This window comes from Chiloscyllium plagiosum, unplaced genomic scaffold, assembly GCF_037043375.1.
Source record: "Chiloscyllium plagiosum isolate Xiang-an unplaced genomic scaffold, Cpla_swu_hap1 HiC_scaffold_5, whole genome shotgun sequence".
In the NCBI taxonomy this organism is placed as follows: domain Eukaryota; kingdom Metazoa; phylum Chordata; class Chondrichthyes; order Orectolobiformes; family Hemiscylliidae; genus Chiloscyllium; species Chiloscyllium plagiosum.
The window spans coordinates 20,852,221-20,872,045 of record NW_028270143.1 but is presented as its reverse complement, the minus strand read 5'-3'; the positions used below and the strand labels follow the sequence as shown (position 1 = coordinate 20,872,045).

General features: G+C 42.1%; 1 protein-coding gene across 14 annotated transcripts in view; it reads right to left on the bottom strand.

Annotated features, from left to right (window-relative positions):
* Positions 1–295: 295 nt before the first annotated feature.
* Positions 296–19,825, bottom strand: part of LOC122549739 (uncharacterized) — a 68,725-nt gene continuing 49,195 nt past the window's right edge. For all 14 annotated transcript variants that reach the window (XM_043689662.2, XM_043689668.2, XM_043689667.2 and 11 more), the window contains 3 exons: positions 17,308–17,433; positions 10,810–11,079; positions 296–867 (listed from right to left, as the gene is read on the bottom strand). In XM_043689662.2, the coding sequence (XP_043545597.2) occupies positions 673–867; positions 10,810–11,079; positions 17,308–17,433 (591 nt within the window). In that variant the 3' untranslated portion in view covers positions 296–672. The remainder of the gene's footprint in view (positions 868–10,809; positions 11,080–17,307; positions 17,434–19,825) is intronic.

Sequence of the window (19,825 nt, the reverse complement as noted above, 5' to 3'; positions counted from 1 at the left end):
CGTGTCAGCAAATTACAGTGAACAGAACTGGTAGACATCTCAGCTGAGTGGGTAAACAGTAAAAATGTTCAAAGATTTACTCAGATAGGATTGAAAAGAAAATTAAAATAATGGGAAATTACCAACAAAACTTCATGGCTGTGAATTGATGTTGGAACCTTTAATAATTGAATTTAGCAAACTGTTTTACTTTGATATGATACAGAAGTCTTTTGTAGAACAAAAAAGGAAAAATCTTCAGTCTATCAGCTGTAGGTATAAAAATGTTTAAAAATTAAATCATTACGCATCACAATTGTTGTATTTGATCACTGATGTTTATTTACACCATACCCAAGAAACACTTAAAAAGGCAGTTTCTGACTTCTGCATAGATTTAGTCAGTCAATCATCTTACAAAATGGAAAATGGAAAACAAAAAGTGCATAACAACAAACCACCATTTTAAATTTATTTAGCTTGCTCCTCCAGCTGACAGGTTCAGACAGCTAATCCCCACTTACTTAGAGGCTTATTTCTTAAACTTTGAGCCATACATTTTCCAGTTTGTGCATGTTCTACTGCAGTTTCTACTCCTACAATTAAGAGGTTAAAAAGCAGCAATCTCAGATCAACTGAAAAGTGTAACAATTTATTTCTAGATTAAGGAATAACAGTGCAATGAAATTCATCTTATATATGTGTCACTTGAGCACCCTCCACAGGTACATTATAATGTCTGTCATCCTCAGTTATTAGTGTAACCATCGGCCAGTCCTCTTGATGATCATCAGGATAGAAAGTGACAAACTCATCAGTTCCAAATTTGTATAGCCTGAAAACTCGGATAGTTAATTGTAGGGAGTATCCCAGAAGAAACATTTCAACCTAAAAAAAAAAGAGATTATATCGCCATTAAATGAATTTGTTCAATGCTTTGGAATATACACAATCACACAGCCAATCAATAGCTTAATTTTCAAAGCCTTAACTCTCCTTGTTGAGTTGGTACATGTCAAAGTCCAATGAACTTGGTTGTGTGTGACATTAGTGGTTTGCTTAAGCAAAGGTTTTTTTGGAAGGTTCTCTACGTTTTTTTCACTCACAATATATGGTCATTCCAACTGATGTTGTGCTTGCTTTGCGAGCATTCAAGTGCCCAAGTGATCTGATAGATCAGCAACCTGATGTTTTGTACTGTGAACCAGTCCTCCGGTATTGCACAACTGTATTTTGACTTTATGTGATATAAAAGGGAGGAGAAAGTGAGGACTGCAGATGCTGAAGATCAGAGTCGAGAGTGTGGTGCTGGAAAAGCACAGCAGGTCAGGTAGCATCTGAGGAGCAGATGAATTGATGTTTCGGGCATAAGCCCTTCATCACAAGCAATGAGGCTTGTGATCCAGGGGGCCCAGAGATCAATGGGAGGGGGGTGGGTTTGGGGAAAGGTAGCTGGGAATGTGATAGGTGGATGAAGGTGAGGGCAGGGCTGGGATAGGAGGGTCCCAAGGTGGAATATGGGACATTCTTCCTCCAGGCGTTGGGTGGTTAGGGTTTGGTGATGGAGGAGATCCAGGACCTGCATGTCCTTAGCGGAGTGGGAGGGGGAGTTGAAGTGTTCAGCCACGGGGTGGTGGGGTTGGTGGATGTGGGTGTCCCAGAGATGTTCTCTGAAACAATCTGCAAGAAGGCGTCCTGTCTCCCTGATGTAGAGGAGACCACATCAGATGCAATGGATACAGTAGATGACTTTGGTGGAGGTACAGATGTGGAAGGATCCTTTGGGGCCTTGGATGGAGGTGAGAGGAGTGTGGGCGTAGGTTTTGCACTTCCTGCGGTGGCAGGGAAAGGTGCAGTGTCTGGGTGTGGACCTGACGAGGGAGTCGCGGAGGGAATGGTCTTTTCGGAACGCTGATAGGGGTGGGGAGGGAAATATATCTGGTGGTGAGGTCTATTTGTAGGTGGCGGAAGTGACAGAGGATGACGTGATGTATACAGAGGTTGGTGGGATAGAAGGTGAGGACTGGGGGGTGGGCGGTTCTGTCCTTGTTGCATTGGGATGGGTGGCGTTCAAGGGCAGTGGTGCATGAAGTAGAGATGATGTGCTGGAGGGCATCGTGACCACGTAAGAAGGGAAGTTGCGACCTTGGAAGGAGCAGGCCATCTGGGATTTTCGAAGGTGGAACTGATCATCCTGGGAACAGATGCGGCGGAAGAGGACGAATTGGGAATAAAGGATGACATTTTACAGGGGGTAGGTTAGGAGGAGGTGTAGTCTAGGTAGCTGTGAGTGTCGGTGGGCTTGTAGTAGATGTGTGTGGTTATGGAGATAGAGATATCCAGGTCCAGGAAGGGGAAGGAGGTATCTGAGATGATCCAGGGTGAATTTGGAGGTCGGGGTGAAAGGTGATGGTGAAGTTGATGAACTGTTCAACCTTCTTGTGGGAGCACGAGCTGGCGCCGATGCAGTCATTGATGTTGCGGAGGAACAGATGGGGGGTGGTATTGGTGTAACTGCTGAAGAGTGACTGTTCCATGTATCTGACAAACAGGCAGGTATAGCTGGGTCCCATGCGGGTGCCTATGGCTACCCCTCTGGTTTGGAGGAAGTGGAAGGATTGGAAGGAGAAGTTGTTGAGGGTGAAGACCAGTTCAGCCAGGCAGATGAGGGTGTGTGAGTGGAAGGGTACTGGTTGGAACAGCATGGTTAGAGTCCTTCATCGTGGTGGATCGATGTGTACAGGGACTGGATGTCCATGGTGATGATGAGGCATTGGAAGCTGGGGAAACGTAAATCTTGGAGGAGATTAAGAGGTTAATGTGATATAAACAGTACAAGCGACAGCCATTTTCTACTTAACACCTTGAAAATGCACATAAAATGTTTTTCCAAACTAATTTCAATTTGGTAGGATTTTTGACCTGCAATCTACATTAACTCCAAATTTTCTTGCAAAACTTAAGCCTCATCAGGGATAAATTCACCAAACTGCCTTTTTAAACTAAAAAAAAACTACCAAAATCATGTCTCCTTTGACTTTAATAGTTTGGGTGGTGTTGAGGAAGAGATAGAGAGAAAAGGAAGTTGCGAGCAAGCAGAGATGCTTACAGTTAACTGGTCACAAAGGAAAAATGTTCCAGAGAATTTTGAGACAATCTAAATAATGGGGGAATTTGCCTATTCTATAATTTCTGAGAATTTAATGGTGTAATCAAACTGTATCCACAGTTTTCAGGAATATCTGGACAGTAATCTCCTAGCTGTGCTGCCCTGTGGATTTAATCAACCCTCCATTAGTTACTTCCCACAAAGTTAAAGTAACTCAATGGTGTCATCAACACCTAATACAAGCAGCCCTCATACTGTACCAAATCAGAAATTCCCATAATCCCTGAACTTGTTTATACCACCTCCATACCCAACACAGAAAAATACCCATTAGCCCGTAGAGTCTGCACTGGTCAAAAATAACCTAACTATTCTAATCCTATTTTCCAGCACTTGGACCAAAGCCTTATATGTGTTGGCATTACAAATTGACATTAAATATTTATTAAATGTTGGGAGGGTTTATGCCACCCTAATAAGGCCTAACCAACATTTTATACTGTTCCAGCATCACCTCCCTGCTCTTAAACCTTGGCTAATGTGCACTTGTACCTTAAGGTAGGGAGAGATAGATAGATTGGGCAATAAAGGCAAGTATCCATAATTCCTGCTGAACACATTTGTCTATCTCTCCCTACCTTAAAGGTACAAGTGCACATGCACATCAAGGTCTTGCAGAGTCCTCAATGTGTCCCAGGATCCTACTATTCATCATGTACTCCCTTGCCTTGTGTGTCCTGTCCAAGTGCACAATCTCACATTTATCCAGACTGATCAACTCATCTGACCATCACATTTCCATCATCTTGTAATCTAAGGCTAATCTTACCATTTATCACCTTACCAATTTTCATATCATTTGCAAACTTTCTGATCAGCCCTTCCACATTCAAGTCTAACATATCATAAACAGCAAGGGCCCCAACACCCACCAGTCTGGAAACAGACATCCTGCTTCTGCTATCACCCTCTGCTTCCTGCCACTCAATTAGTCAAATTTCCTTGGATCCCCCAGGAACTTACATAGCGCCTAACAGACAGGAATAGGCCCTTCGGCCCACGATGTTGTGCTGAACACGATGCCAAATTAAACTGATCCCTTCTTGGTCCATATACCTCTACTACTTGCACATTCATGGGCTTATCTAAAAGTTTCTTAAAACGCCCCTATTGTATCTGCCTCCACCACCATGCTGTGGGCAGTACATTTCACACTCCCACCACTGTGTAAAAAAACACTTGCCCCTCACATCTCCTTTGAACATTCCCCCTCTCGTCTTAAATGCATGCCCGCTAGTTTTACACATTTCAACACTGGGAAAAAGATTCTAACCATCAACCCTAACCACACATCTCAGAATTTTACAGAATTCCATCAAGTCTCCCTTCAGCCTGCACTCCAGGGAAAACCATCTCAGTTTATCTAGCCTCTCTTTATGGTTCATACTCTCTAATCCAGGCAGCATCCTGGTAAACCTCGTCTGCACCCTCTCCAAAGCCTACACATTTTGCCTGTAATGTGGTGACCAGAACTGAATGCAGTACTTTAAGCGTGGCCTAACCAAAGTCTTATAAAGGTGCAAACATCCCAGCTCTTGCACTCAATTCCCTGACCAATAAAGGCAAGCTTGCCATAAGCCTTCTTTAACACCCTATCTACTTGCGTGGACACTTTCAAGGAGCTACAGACTTCAACCCCAAAATCCCTCTGACATCAATGCTGTTCAGGGTTCTGCCATTAACGGTGTACTTTTCCTTAACGTTTTTATCTCGCAAAGTGCAGCACCTCACATGTTCCCAAATTAAACACTATCTGCCATTTCTCCATCCATATCTACAACTGGTCCATATCCTGCTACATCCTTTAAGAACCTTCTACACTATCCACAACTCCACTGAACTTTGCATCATCTGCAAACTTACTAACATCTACATTTTCATCCAAGTCATTTATGTGTATCACAAACAGCAGAGATTGCAGTACAGATCCCTGCAGAACACGACTAGTCACTGATCTCCAACCTGAAAAAAACAACCTTCCACCACTACCCTCTGCCTTCTATGGGCAAGCCAATTCTGAATCCAAGCAGCTAAGACACCGTGGATCTCACATATTTTAATCTTTTAGGTTTACCTTTATTATCAGTCCCATGAATGACCTTGTCAAAAGCTTTACCTGAAATTTAAGTAGACCGTGTCAAATGCATTGCCCTCATCTACACACCTGGTCCCCTCTTTGAAAAATTTAATCAGGTTGGTCAGACATGACCTCCCCTTAAAACAATGCTGACTAGATTACTTTACAGTGTGGAAACAGGCCCTTCGGCCCAACAAGTCCACACCGACCCGCCGAAGCACAACCCACCCATAACCCTACATTTACCCCTTACCTAACACTACGGACAATTTAGCATGGTCAATTCACCTGACCTGCACATCTTTGGACTGTGGGAGGAAACCGGAGCACCCGGAGGAAACCCATGCAGACACGGGGAGAATGTGCAAACTCCACACAGTCAGTCAGTCACCTGAGGCGGGAATTGAACCCGGGTCTCTGGCGTTGTGAGGCAGCAGTGCTAACTACTGTACCACCCAAATAATAGGCAATGAAACCAGGCAAGTGGTTGAAGTATCAGTGGAGGAACATTATTATAATGGAAAAGGTCTACATTCAAAGTTCTAAACTGGGAGAAGGACAACTTTAATGTGATTTGGTCAGACTGAATTGAGAACATTTACTTTTGAGGCAATGTGCATCAGAGCTATGGCACACATTCAGGAAAGAAATCAGGAGAGTACTGTTATTCTGTTTTTGATTAATTTCTACCTCCCTAATTGATTAACTTTGTCCCTCAGAATTGCTTCCAGTAGCTTCCCCATCACTGAGGTTAGACTGATTGGCCTGCAGTTTCCTGTTTTATCCCTTGCTCCGTTCTTGAATAACAGTCTTCCAGTCCATTGGCACCTCTCCCGTGGCCAGAGAGGAATTGAAAATTCCTCCCTTGCTTCCTGGGATGTATTTCATCTGGTCCTGAAGATTTATTTACTTTTAAACCTGCCAGACTACTCAATCTCCATTGTCACAATGCTAATTTATTTAAGCATAGAACATAGAAATCCCTGATTTCTATACCCACATCATCCCTCTCACGAGTGAACACAGACACAAATTATTCATTTAAAACCCTATGTAATGTCCTCTGGTTCCACACCCAAATTACCACCATGGCCCTTAACAACTCTTTCCCTAGTTATCCTTTTATCTTTAATATACTTGCAAAATAACTAAGCATTTTTCTTAGTTTTACTGCCATTATCCTTTTATGACCCCTTTTTGTTCTTCAAATTCCCTTTTTAAATTTTCCCTTGCACATTCTAAACTCCTCCAGGGATTCTACTTTTTGAGCCTTCAATATCTGCCACAAGCCTTCTTTTTTCTCTTCATCCAATTCTGTATATCCTTCGATATCCAGGGTTCAATGTATTTATTGGCCCCAATCTTCATCTTTATTGGCACATGCTGGCCCTGGACTCTCCCGATTTCTTTCCTGAATGTGTGCCATAGCTCTGATGCACATTGCCCCAAAAGTAAATGTTCTCAGTTCAGTCTGACCAAATCACATTAAAGTTGTCCTTCTCCCAGTTTAGAACTTTGAATGTAGACCTTTTCCATTATAATAATGTTCCTCCACTGATACTTCAACCACTTGCCTGGTTTCATTGCCTATTATTAAGGTCTGCACTCTCATTTGTAGGCCTTCTACTTACTGGCTTAAAAAACTCTCCTGGATACATTTTAAGAATATCACCCGCTCTGAACCTTTCACTCTATGACTACCCCAGTTAAATGTTGGGGATGTTGAAAACCTCCTCTATCACTGTTTTACATTTTCACTTTTCTGAAATTTGCCTACATATCTGCTCTTCCTTTCTGACTGTTACGGACCTACAGAATAGCCTCCGAGAACTTCGTGGAGAAAAGTCTTCTAGGTTTTAGCTTAATCCCTCAGAGGACGTGGACATCACAGGCTAGGTCAGCAGTTGTTGTCTATCTTCAACCGTCCTTGGTGGTAAGTAGTTTTCTTGAACTGCTAAAATCCACGCGCTGTAGGTACACTCACAGCATTGTAAACAGAGGGAGTTGGGAACATGGGAAAAGGAGGCGGCCATTCAGCACCTCAAGGTGTTCCACCATTCAACTGATTTGAAGGTCTACCTTCATATCCCTGCCTATGGCCCACATTCCTTACTACCTTAGATAATGTTTTTAAGCAATGTCAGGTTTAAAATCAACAACTGATCCAGCATCTACTGTAGTCTGTGGAAGAACCTTCCAAACATCCCACCCTTTGCGTATAGAAGTGCTTCTGAACATTTCTCCTGAATGGCCTAGGCCTAATTCTCAGAAAATACCCTCCTAGTTTGAGAATCCCCAACGATTGGAAATAGTTTTTCTTTATCTACCCTGTCTTTTCCAATTGATATCTTGAAGACTTCAATCAGATCACCCCTTAAATCTTCTAGATTCTAGAGAAAACAGGCCTAATTTGTATAATCTCTCCCGTAACTTAACCCTGGAGTCCAGGTAAGCCTACACTGTACTCCTTCCAGGGCAAAACATCCCTCCGAATGTATGGTGCCCAAATCTGTTCACAGTACTTCAATGCGGTATAACTGCAGCATCACATTGTATTTAGAGGACTGAAGTACAAAGACATCAAAGGCTAGCACTCCATTAGCTTTTGTGGTTATCTTCTGTACCTGTTCATGCCATTAAGAATCTGAACACCCAAGTCTCTTTGGAAGCCTACTGTATTTAACTTTATACCATTTATAAAATATACTCATCTATCCTTTTTTGGTCCAAAATAAATAACCTTACTCTTACTTATACTGAACTCCACCTGCCACAGTTTTGCTCATTCACTAGTCAATCAATATCCCTTTATAATTTTATGCTATCATCCACAATATGCCTATAATGCCACATAACTGTCTCACTAGAAAATTTGGATTTGAGTTCCCATGCCATTATCCAAGTCACTAATAAATATTGTGATTAATTGAGGCCCTAACACAGTTCGAGGATGTCTGATGCGGGGACAGTGAATGAACAAGTGAGTTTCAATTTTGGATGGGGTCCAGCTTGGAGGAGAACATGCATGTGGGGGTATCCCCGTCTGTCTGTTGCCCTTAAGAGAGATGGATGATAGAGATAATGGAATTGGAAGGTGCATTCAAAGGATTCTTGCTGAGTTCTTCAGTGTATTTTGTATAATAACTGTTGTCACTGTGCATCACTAATTCAGAGTGAATGTGAATAAGGTGTCACTGATAGAGTGCTGCTTTGGCCTGGAGGATATCAGACTTCTTGAGTGCTGGAGGAGATGCACTCATCCAGGTAAGCAAACAGTATTCCAACACACCCCTGACTTGTCATGGAGCTGAATACTTTTCAATTCCAGATGTTTTAAAGTTAAATTCCACCAGTTGCTATGGTGCAATTTGAAGCCCTGTCCCTCAAGCATTAGAATGGACCTTTGGATTACTAGCCCTGTGACATTTCCAGCATACCATCATCTTTCCTGCTGGTAATCATCTTCTGTGACTCATGCTTCAGTGGTAATACGGCAGGGGGTGATCTCTCTCGTCCAACCCAGACTCCATATTATTGTTAATGGCAACTGTCAGCACCTAGGTTATTGATTTAGTCAATTTCTCTTTTGCTTTCAAGGAATGGTTCCTCGTCAATTTCAGACTCGTCCGTGTAGCCTTGTGACTCTTAAACATTGCATTCTTGCTGCTTTGTACTTGAACAGTAGCTGCTCAGTAAGTTCAGAAATGATATATAAATTTGAGTGGTAAACAGTTTGGAGGATAGTCTTAGATTACAGAAGGATATAGGCAGACTGGGTAAAAGGGTTCATCAGGGGCAAATGGAATTCAATCTGGATGAACATGAGACACTTGGGCAGGACATGATGAACGATAGGATCCTGGGAAGCACCAAATATCAGAGGGATCTTGGTGTGCACGTACAGCAGTCCCTTAATGTAACAGGACAGGTGGACAAGGTGATAAGAGGCATGTGGTATACCCATCTTTATTAGTTGAAGCATAGAGTTTAAGAGCAGGGAGGTTAAGCTAGAACACTGCTTAGGCCACAGCTAGAGTACTAAATGCAATTCTCGAGCCAATACTATTGGAGGGACGCAGAGGGTGCAGAGAAGAATTACCAGGATATTACTTGAACAGAAGAATTTCAGTTATGAAGAGAGATTGGATCAACTAGAGTTTTCTTGAAAGCAGAGTAGATTGAGAAGGGAAGAGAAAGTGAGTCTGCAGATGCTGGAGATCAAAGTTGAAACTTTATTGCTGGAACAGCACAGCAGGTCAGGCAGCATCCAGGGAACAGGAGATTCGACGTTTCGGGCACAGGCCCTTCTGAAGAAGGGCCTGTGCCCGAAACGTCGAATCTCCTGTTCCCTGGATGCTGCCTGACCTGCTGTGCTGTTCCAGCAATAAAGTTTCAAGATTGAGAAGGGACACAATTGAGATGTGTAAATGTTTGAGGGGCATAGAGTAGACAGGAAGAAACTTTTTCCTTTGATGAAAGGACTAGGGAGCAAAAATTTCAGGAAAGTGGCAAAGTTTAGAAGTGATGTAAGGAAAAACATTTTCACCCAGAAAGTTGTGGGAATCTGCAACTCACTGCCTGGAAGAGAGGTCAAGGCAGAAACACTCCTAACATCTAAGTAGCATTGAGCCATGCACTCGTGAAGCAAAGGCATTCAAGGCTATCGGCCAAGTGCTGGAAGATGGGGTGAGAATAGTCTGGTGGTTAAATTAGATTAGATTAGATTACATTACAGTGGGGAAACAGGCCCTTCGGCCCAACAAGTCCATACCGACCCGCCGAAGCGCAACCCACCCATTCCCCTACATTTACCCCTTTACCTAACACTACGGACAATTTAGCATGGCCAATTCACCTGACCTGCACATCTTTGGACTGTGGGAGGAAACCGGAGCACCCGTGCTGTAGATCTCAGTGACTCTTATGCTTCATAACAAACCTTTTCAGTCACTCAGAACAAAATTAACCCTTTGAAAGACAAAGCTTTTCCTCAAACAGTTTTCGTTTTTCTTTTGGTTTTGTGCTCTCAAGATATGGGGCACCGTATTTTCATGGACTCAATCCTGCATACAGTCAGATTCAATAGCCTCTAGTAAGCAGTCATTCTTCAAGAACTGCAGACCCCTTGTTACTAAGTGCTGTGATTCAAACAAATTGGAACATTAATATTTAAGTGGGTTATAACAGTGAATTTTCACACCCACTTAAACGTTAATGCTCCAATTTGTTTAAATCACAGCACTTGGTAGCAAAGGGTCTGTAGTTCTTGAAGAATGACTGTTTACTAGAGGCTATTGCAATTTTGATCAGGATCCTTGGAGAGGAGATGCCAAGTGTCTTTAACCTGGCTGAGTTGAAATATTCCATTCCAAGTCACTGTGCCAACTCCACCTTGCAAATTCTACAATCAAGTTAATATTGCATAGCTGCACAGGTCATGAAAAATAAGGTAACAAATGAAAGAAATACATAGAAAAGTGCCCATGTGATCTGCAGAACACGGGGCAACTTTGGACTCATGGTGAAGCATTGTGCCTAGATTCTGATAGCTTATTCCAAGATTTTTAATATTGCAATCACTTACTTGATCCAGTCCACCAGTGAAACCAACATGATTCAAATGATTTTTCATGAACTGATAAGGGTCAGTAGAAGTATCACGAGCAAATAGCAGCCAACAGAAGAGAGGGATTTCCTTTTCTTGCACTTTTACATTGTCGAGTTCAATAGCCTTGGCCAACATGAGAATTTTCATAGCTTCATACAACCTGTACTCTTCCTGGTCCTTTGTGAATACCTCTTCACAGACAGCCCGACGTTCTTTCACAGAATCTATTTCACATATCTGTATCCACTAGGAGACAGAAAATAAAAATCACATCATTCATTGTGTAAAACCAAATATTACACCATTTCAACAATCTGTGCAAATTGGAAATAATCAGATGTCATAATTCTTTGTTTAAATTCGCATAGAGATTAAAAAAAAAGATCTGGCGTTAAAAGAGTCTCCATGTCCTCTGGGTCCATTGCAATTCCCCATGAGATAACATCCTTCACTGATTCTTGCTAATGCTAATAATGGGTCAAGTCCAGCCTGAAGTGAAGAACTGGGGCAGGAACAGAAAGACAACAAAGCTAAACATGCAACCGTTGAGTAAGGATGCCTGGGCATAGAGACTCTCCATAAACTTTTCTGACAGGAGAGTCCACAAACCCAGACCCCATTTCAATAAAGGTCTGAAAAAGGGTCCCTGGACCTGACAGTTTAACTCTGATTTCTCTCCACAGATGCTGAAATTTTTGAGCAATTTCTGCTTTTGTTCCAGATTACCAGTACCTACAGTTCTTTTCCTTTTTATTCTCTACTTGCAGCTGGTTGAATATTTAAATCACTGTTGACACTGCTCCTTTTGTACTTAGCAAGAGTTCAGGGAAGTGAGGTAGGAAGTGGGAGCATTAAAAAATTTACATTGTGTACAACAGGCCCAGCTTTCTGTACCAAAGCCTGCAACTTGATAACCTTGGAGTTTAGAATTTGCATCTTCCACGGAAGTGCTAGTTTGAGAGAGGGAAACAACGAGAGGGTGAATCAGGGAGCAGGAGTTTTCCTGAAACGAGTCAGGAAGGGGAAAGATCTTCAACAATCAAGGGTGAAAAATTCAGGAAGCACAACCAACAATGAGCAGGTGCGATTCTAAGCAGCAAGTTCATTTTCTAAGTTTCAATATTATTTTACCAATGTAGGGATTTAATAATGTAAAGTACTTTAACTTACAGGGTTAACTTTTCCTAATAGGGATAGTCCTACAGAATCTTAGCAGTTTTTACACTGGTTTTTTGGAAGTGCAGTTCACTTAAATTTGTAATTTTCAGGAATGTTTGTGAGGACTTTACTAATGAATCTATCAGCTGTAAATGTGGGAGCTAAGGAGCACTGGGAGAGGCAGAGAGCTGTGCAAACAGGAGTCACTCGAATCAGGCTGATGTCTTCACAGTGCAAGAAGCAACAGTGGAACAGGTTCTTTTTTTATTCATTCATGGAACATGAGCATCACTGGCTGGGCCAGCATTTATTGCCCATTCCTTAGTTGCCCTTGAGAAGGTAGTAATGAGTTGCTTCCTTGAACTGCTGCAGACAATATGGTATAAGTAGAACCATAATGCCCACTTGGGACCTAATTCCAAGATTGTGATGCAGCAACAATGAAGGAATGGAAATGTATTTCCAAGTGAGGATGGCGAGTAGCAGAGAGGGAAACTTGAAAGTGGTGGTTTCCTCATTCATCTAACGCTCATGTCCTTCTAAACAGGAGTCTGCTTATAAGGTGCTTTCTCAGGATCTGTGGTGAATTTCTGCAGTGTATCTGGAAATGGTGGTGGAGGGAGTGCATGCTTGTGGACGAGAGATCAAACAAGCAGGTTGCTTTATCTTAGATGGTGTCAAGCTTCTTAAGTGTTGTTGGAGCTGCACTCATCCAAGCAAATGGGGGGCATTCCATCACACTCCTGACTTGGTCCTTGTGGGCAGGTTTTGGGTACTCAGGAGGTAAGTTACTCAGTGCCGTATTTCTAGCCTCTGACTTGTACCCTGATATAATATTTATATGCCTGGTCGAGTTGAGTTTCTGGTCAATGGTAACACCCAGAATGTTGATAGTGGGTGATTCAGTGATGGTAACACCATTAAATGTCAAGGGATCAAGGGATCAAGTGCAAGGGAGGCAGAGAGGAGAGTGGGTAAGTAAGGGTGCAGAATATAAACAGTGCTCATGGACGCAATGGTCTTGTGGTATTTTCACTTGACTATTAATTTTAAAACTCAGGCAATTTTCTGTGAACTTCAGTTCAAACCATACCATGGCAGATGGAAGAATATGAATTAAATAAATATCCAGAATTAAGAATTTAACAATGAATATGAAACCACCGCTGCTTGTCAGCAAAACCCATCTGGTTCCTAATATCCTTCATGGCAGAATATCTCATGGTATAAAAAGTGTCATGACATGAGATTAAATATTGGCAAAGAGCAGATTACCATACACCATCCTCCCTCAGCTGATGACTCTGCACTCCTCCATGTTAAGTAGCACTTGGAGCGAAAGCAGAAGTGATAAAGATCCAGGACATACTCTGGGTGGGGACGTCATTGTCCACCACAAAAGCGGATTGGCTGCAGCACAACTCATCAAGCTGGTTCGGTCCTAAAAGACTGTTTCTGTGGCAGGTGGTGAGGGAACCAAGATGGAAAAATATACTTGACCTCGACCTCAAACGGCTGAAGATGCAACTGTCCATGACAGTGTCAGTAAGAATGACCTTGAGAAAACAAAGTCCCACCTTGCATCATTCTAAATGGGGCAAACTTCAAATAGATCTAGCAATCTAAGACTGGGGGTTCATGAGGTGCAGAATCGTACTTCAACCCAATTAGCTTGGCATATCCCACACTCTGCCATTACAAATCAACCCTGGTTCAAAGAAGAGTGCATGAGAGCATGCCAGGAACAGCGCTAGTCTTAATTAAAAGTTGTATGTCAACCTGGTAATGCTACAAAGTGGACTACTTCCATGCCAAACAAGATAAGCAGCAAGTAACATGTAGTGGTAAGAAATCCAATAATTAACAGATCGGAGTAAGCTTTGCAGTCCTGCCAGGGTAAATGGAGTTGAAATGCCCATCAGCCATGATTGAATGGTGGAGTGGACTCGATGGGCCGAATGGCGTTACTTCCGCTCCTATGTCTTATGGTCTCATAGACAGACATGGGAGGGGGGGGGGGGGGGGGGGGGGGGGGCGCGGAGGTGGGGGGCAGACAATCAAACAACTCAGTGGACGAGGCAGGTCCACAAATTTCCTCATCCACAACAATGGGGGAGCTGGGTAAATTTGTGCAAAGATAACGCCGAAGCATTTGCAACAATCGTCAGTCAGATGTCCTAAGTGGATGATCCATTTTGAACTCATCTGGATGACAGCCTTCAGACAACTGGATTCACTCCACATGATATCCAGAAATGGTTGGTGGTACTGAACACTGCAAAGGGAATGGACCCTAACAATATTCCAGCAACAGTACTGACAAACCGCCGTCCGGAACTGGTCATATCCCGAGCTGAGCTGTTCCAGTACAGCTACAGCACTGGCATTCACACACCAATGCGAAAAATTACCCAGGTATGTCCCCTACACAGAATGGAGGGCAAATCCAACCTGGTCAAGTCTACTCTCAGTCATCAGTAAAGTTATGGAAGGCGTCACTAATATTTCTGTCAAGCAGCACTGCTCAGCAATGACCTGCTCAGTGAGTCCCAGTTTGGATTTTGCCAGGGCCACTCAGCTTCTGACCTCATTACAGCCTTAGTTCAAACATGGATAAAAGAGCTGAATTCTAGAAGTGAAACGAGTGCGATTGCCCCTTGCCACCAAAATCGCATTTGACAGTGTGGTATAAGGTGTCTTAGTAAAACTGGAGTCAATGGGAATCAGAAGGGAAATTCTCCACTAAATATCTGGCATATCAGGAATTCTGGATTTTGGCAGTCAGTCATCTCCGCTCCATAACTTCTCTGTAGAAGTTCCTCAGGGTACTGTCCTAGACCCAGTCATCTTCAACTGCTTCATCAATGACCTTGATGAGAGACAAAAAAACTGCAGATGCTGGAATCCAACGTAGACAGGCAGGAGGCTGAAGAGATACACCCGAAACATCAAGTTCTCCATCTCCTGATGCTGTCTGACTTGCTATGTTCTTCTGGCCTCCTGCCTGTCTGCTCATCAATGACCTTTCCTCCATCACAATGTCAGAAGTGGGAATGCTCGCTGATAATTGCATAAGGTTCAGCACCATGTCCAACTCCTCAGAAACTGAAGAAGTCCATGTCCAAAAGTGACGAGATTTGGACAATATCCAGGCTTGGACTAAAACTGGCAAGTAACATTAAGGCCACACAATACCAGGCAATGACCATCTCTTATAAGAGAAAATCTAATCCCTGCACCATGACATTCATTGGCGTTACATTACTTAATTCTCCACAACCAAAATCTTGAGGATTACAAACTGACCAGAAACTGAATTTGATATATATGTAGTAGCTGCAGGAGCACATGAGAGACTAGGAATTCTGCAGTAAGTAACTTACGTCCTGACTCCCCAAAGACTGTCCACAAGGCACAAGTGAAGAAAGAGAGAGAATACTCCCCATTTGCTCCAAAAACATGCAAGAAACTTGACAGCATCAACGACAAAACAGCTCACTTGACTGCCACCTCATCCACAAACGTTCAGTCACTCCAATACTGACCTCAGCAACAGTATGGACTGCAGAAATTCTTCAAAGACCCTCAGATAACATTTGCCAAACACACAACCATTTCCAGAGGTCATGGGCAGTGGACACGTGGGAAAACCACCACCTGCAAGTTCCCCTCCAAGCTGATCACTGTCTTGACTCGGAAAGTTTTTGTCATTCCTTCAGTGTCATTGGATCAAAATCCTGGAATTCTCTCCCCGACAATGGGAATTGTGGTTTTATCAATAGCACATGGACAACAGTGGTTCAAAAAGGCAGATATTCTTCTCAAGGCTAATTAGGGATGGGCAATAAAATATTGGCACAGCCAGCAACATCCATGTACAATGGGTGAATAAAAGAAAAAAGAGAGGGGTGACAGTTGAACAGTGCAAGAGAAGCAAAGTGTGTGTGAATCCTAAGAACGAGCCAGAAACATTTCTTTACCTCTCAACAGTTGGCACCACTGCATCTCAACTGCTGAGCTGTATTCTTACTTGGGCAACAGGTATATGCATCAATTTTTGCAAAGAATAAAAGTTTTTATTTGAATATTCCATTTATCTTTATGGTTAAGAAAGGCAATGTTCTGTAAACAAACATAGGCTGCAAAAATATCTGGCTTCACAGTTAATGTTTCATTCTAGTTCATCATGACTGAAAAATCCAGCAAACGTATGCTGAAACTCTGCTTATACTGGGGAAGAGGTAGTTATGCTGCAGGGAGAAACACAAGTTCAGCACTGCCTCACCCATTATGCAGGCTAAGCAACCAAGAGGCACAGCAAGCATGGCAGTATCAGGAGATGGAGAAGTCAACATGGCTACTACAGCTATGTGATGTTCTTCTGTTGCTGTCTTTGAACAAACTCGCTACTATAGCCACACGATCTTCCTCAGCTGCTGTCTTTGCTTCCAGCCTCCTGCTTGTCTGCAGTTTTTTTTTTGTCAGCAATTGTTTTTGGATGTTTGCACAATCTCCGTAACCCTTCATTTGAACTAGAAAGCTACACACTGAAAACTTAGGAAATTTATTATTTCCAGCCATGTGTATATTGATACCGTAGCTGATATTATTGTACTTTGTATATTAATGGCAGCATTATGCTATGTCCCACTTATTGGGGTAGAATTTCCATTGAAGTTTTCAAGATCTCTCATTGTAATTTTGGCAGAAACCTTAAAAAGATCAATTTCACAGAGTTCCTGGTAATCCCCTGCTAATATTATAGCAGAAAATCAGGAAGCACTTTTCAAATTAGGGATTGCCTTTTCAGGGCAGAAATGAGGAGAAATAATTTCCCCCTGAGGGCTATGTGACTTTAGAACTCTCTGCCTCTAAAGGTAATGGAGGTGGAGTCATTGATTATTTTTGAGACAGGTGGATAGATTCCGATTAGCCAGAGAATCAGGGGCTATCACAGATAAATGGGAATGTGCAACCCAAAACAAACAGATTGATCATGATCTTATTGAAAAGCAAAGCAGGGTAGAAGGGCTGAATGGCCTACTTCTGCTTCTATTTTGCACGCTAGTAATGAAAACATGAAGAAATTTTAGATAACTTATATTCAGATGATACAAGAATCAAGAGTCAATTGTAACTTGAAACAACTACATTACGTATTTGATATATCTATAAACTCAAGAGATTGTCTTTGTGGAACTGTAGATCAGCTTCAGAGAACTGCTTGGAATATAAAGATGGGATGGAAGATGTACAGTTAAAGTTTAACACTGAGCATTGTCAGTTTGTATAACATACACACAAAAAGAAATGCACCTTTTGTTGCAGTACTGTCAAATATTCTGTCAGCTTTTTCACAGGATTTTCACTCCCAGAGTCTTCATCTCCAAAATTCCACTGCTTAATCCAGATGTAGTCTGAATCAATCAGCTTTTCTGGAAGCTAGAAAAGATCATGTTGCAATTAAATCCTAATGAGCAAATCAGCCCCATTTCATAATGAATTAGACAAGGTCTTAACGAACTATCATACTGCGATAAGAGGGATCATCTAGTGGTACAAACAGAAAACCTACATTAATTCTTGCACTGAATCAAAAAAGCTTTTCCTTTCCTTCCTGTTCCATCTTTTTAAAAGACTGAAGATCAAGTTAATTTAGCTTTAAGTATCCATTGAGGACAAATTAAGAAACCATCCGTTGTTTTGATTCAAATGGCAATTTGGCCCAAATCACTACTCGACAAAAAAAGTGAGGATAGCTTTGCGGAGTAATTACAGCATATTGAAAACAGAAAAGCTCACCGTATTTACATTTTTCATAAAAAAAATGAAACGAATGTCTTAGAGTCGATATCCATCTCAGAACTGAAGAAAAATTATATTAGATTCAAAACGTGAACTCTGTTTCTCATCCCATAGATGCTGCTGGGCCTGCTCAGTTTCTCCAGCATTTTCTGCTTTTATTCTCTCTGGGTAAAAAAAAAATGTTTCTCCATTTTGTTTTCTGGTGACCCAAGTTTTAGTCTCCTACTTAACTGGATCAAAGCTCATGGGCGGCACGGTGGCTGAGTGGATAGCACTGCTGCCTCACAGCACCAAAGTCCCAGGTTCAATTCCAGCCTCAGGCAAATGTCTGTGTGGAGTTTGCACATTCTCCCAGTGTCTGCGTGGGTTTCCTCTGGGTGCTCCGGTTTCCTCCCACACTCCAAAGATGTGCCCATGTTAAATTGCCCATAGTGTTAGGTGCATTAGTCAGATGAAAATGTGTCTGGGTGGGTTACTCTTTGGAGGGTCGGTGTGGACTTGTTGGGCTGAAGGGCCTGTTTTCACACTGTAGGAAATCTAGAAGCTCATAGGTGATTTAGGAACAATGATATAGGGCTTCTCTTGGATAGAGCATTTATTGATTAAATCAGTCTCAGATTTCCCTTGTTCCATTCCAACAGTTTATTTCTTTACATTCTTTGAGGGAAGATGGTCTCTTCAACAAATGTACTACTTCCTAAATAATGCACTGCAGCACGATTTGTGCATTAAAGGCTTGGATTGAGTCTTGAATTCAGATGCAAAGGCAAGAATGCTATTTACAAATCATAAGTGAGGCAGTTCCCTCCTAATATTATTTTGGTAAACTTTTAAACAAAAAAAAAACTAAATTACAGAGGCATCATAATACAATCAAATTTGACAAGTTTCCACTGAATTTAAATCAAATTGTTGTTTTAGTGATGCGGGCCTTTGGGGGTGGGGGAGTGGAATAACATATTCCAGCCTCTGTGGTGTCCAGTAGTCATGTTCTTGTGCTTTTGAACAATTCTATAAAAGAGGTGTAAGCAATTCAGGCCTTCAGTTAAATCATGGTTGATCTTCCATTTCAATTTCATATTCCAGCACTATCCCCACATCATTTTATATTTTTAACACACAGAAACTGATCAATTACAGTCTTTGAATTTACTCAATGACTAAATCCCTAAAACTCTCTAGGGCAGATAATTCCAAACATTCAGCACTCTCTGAAAGAAGACATTTCACGTCACTGTCCTATAACTTGTTTTGAGACAGTGCCCGCTAGTACTAGAACACTGGTGACCCCAAGTTTTAGGCTCCTACTTAACTGGATCAAAGCTCACGGTGGCTGAGTGGATAGCACTGCTGCCTCACAGCACCAGGGTCCCAGGTTCAATTCCTGCCTCAGGCAAAGTCTGTGTGGAGTTTGCACATTCTCCCAGTGTCTGCGTGGGTTTCCTCTCATCAGGCAGACATTCTTTCTACATCTACCCTGTCAAGCACCACAAGAATTTTGTATATTTGAAACTTCAAGTACACAGGCCAAGTCTACTTAATCTTTCTTCATAGGGCAATCCCTCCATTCCGGAAATTAGTTTGGTGAACCTTCAGTACACTCCCTCGAAGGTAAACATGGCATTTTTCAGGCAAGGTGACCAAAACTGCGCGCACAATTCTCCAGGTGTGCTCACATTAAGGCTCTTTACATTCACAGTAAAATATCCTTACACCTATACACGTTCTTGAGAAATTTCCGTGCTTACTGCACCAGCATGTTAACGCATGTAGAGCAATCTATCAGCAAAGTCAGGAGTCTGAAACACAAACCACAGCTGCACTGTAACAGCAGGCATAGTTTGGCAGAGCCAATGCTTGTATGCTAGAATTGTGAGCAAAGTTATAGTCAAACAGACAGTAGCAAAGATACAAAATTGGCTTGGTAATAGTAAACAGAGAATAATGGTCAATAGATATTGTTTTCAGGCTGGAAGAAAGTTTATAATGAAGTCCCCCACTATCAATTTTGGAATCCTTGCTTCGCCCA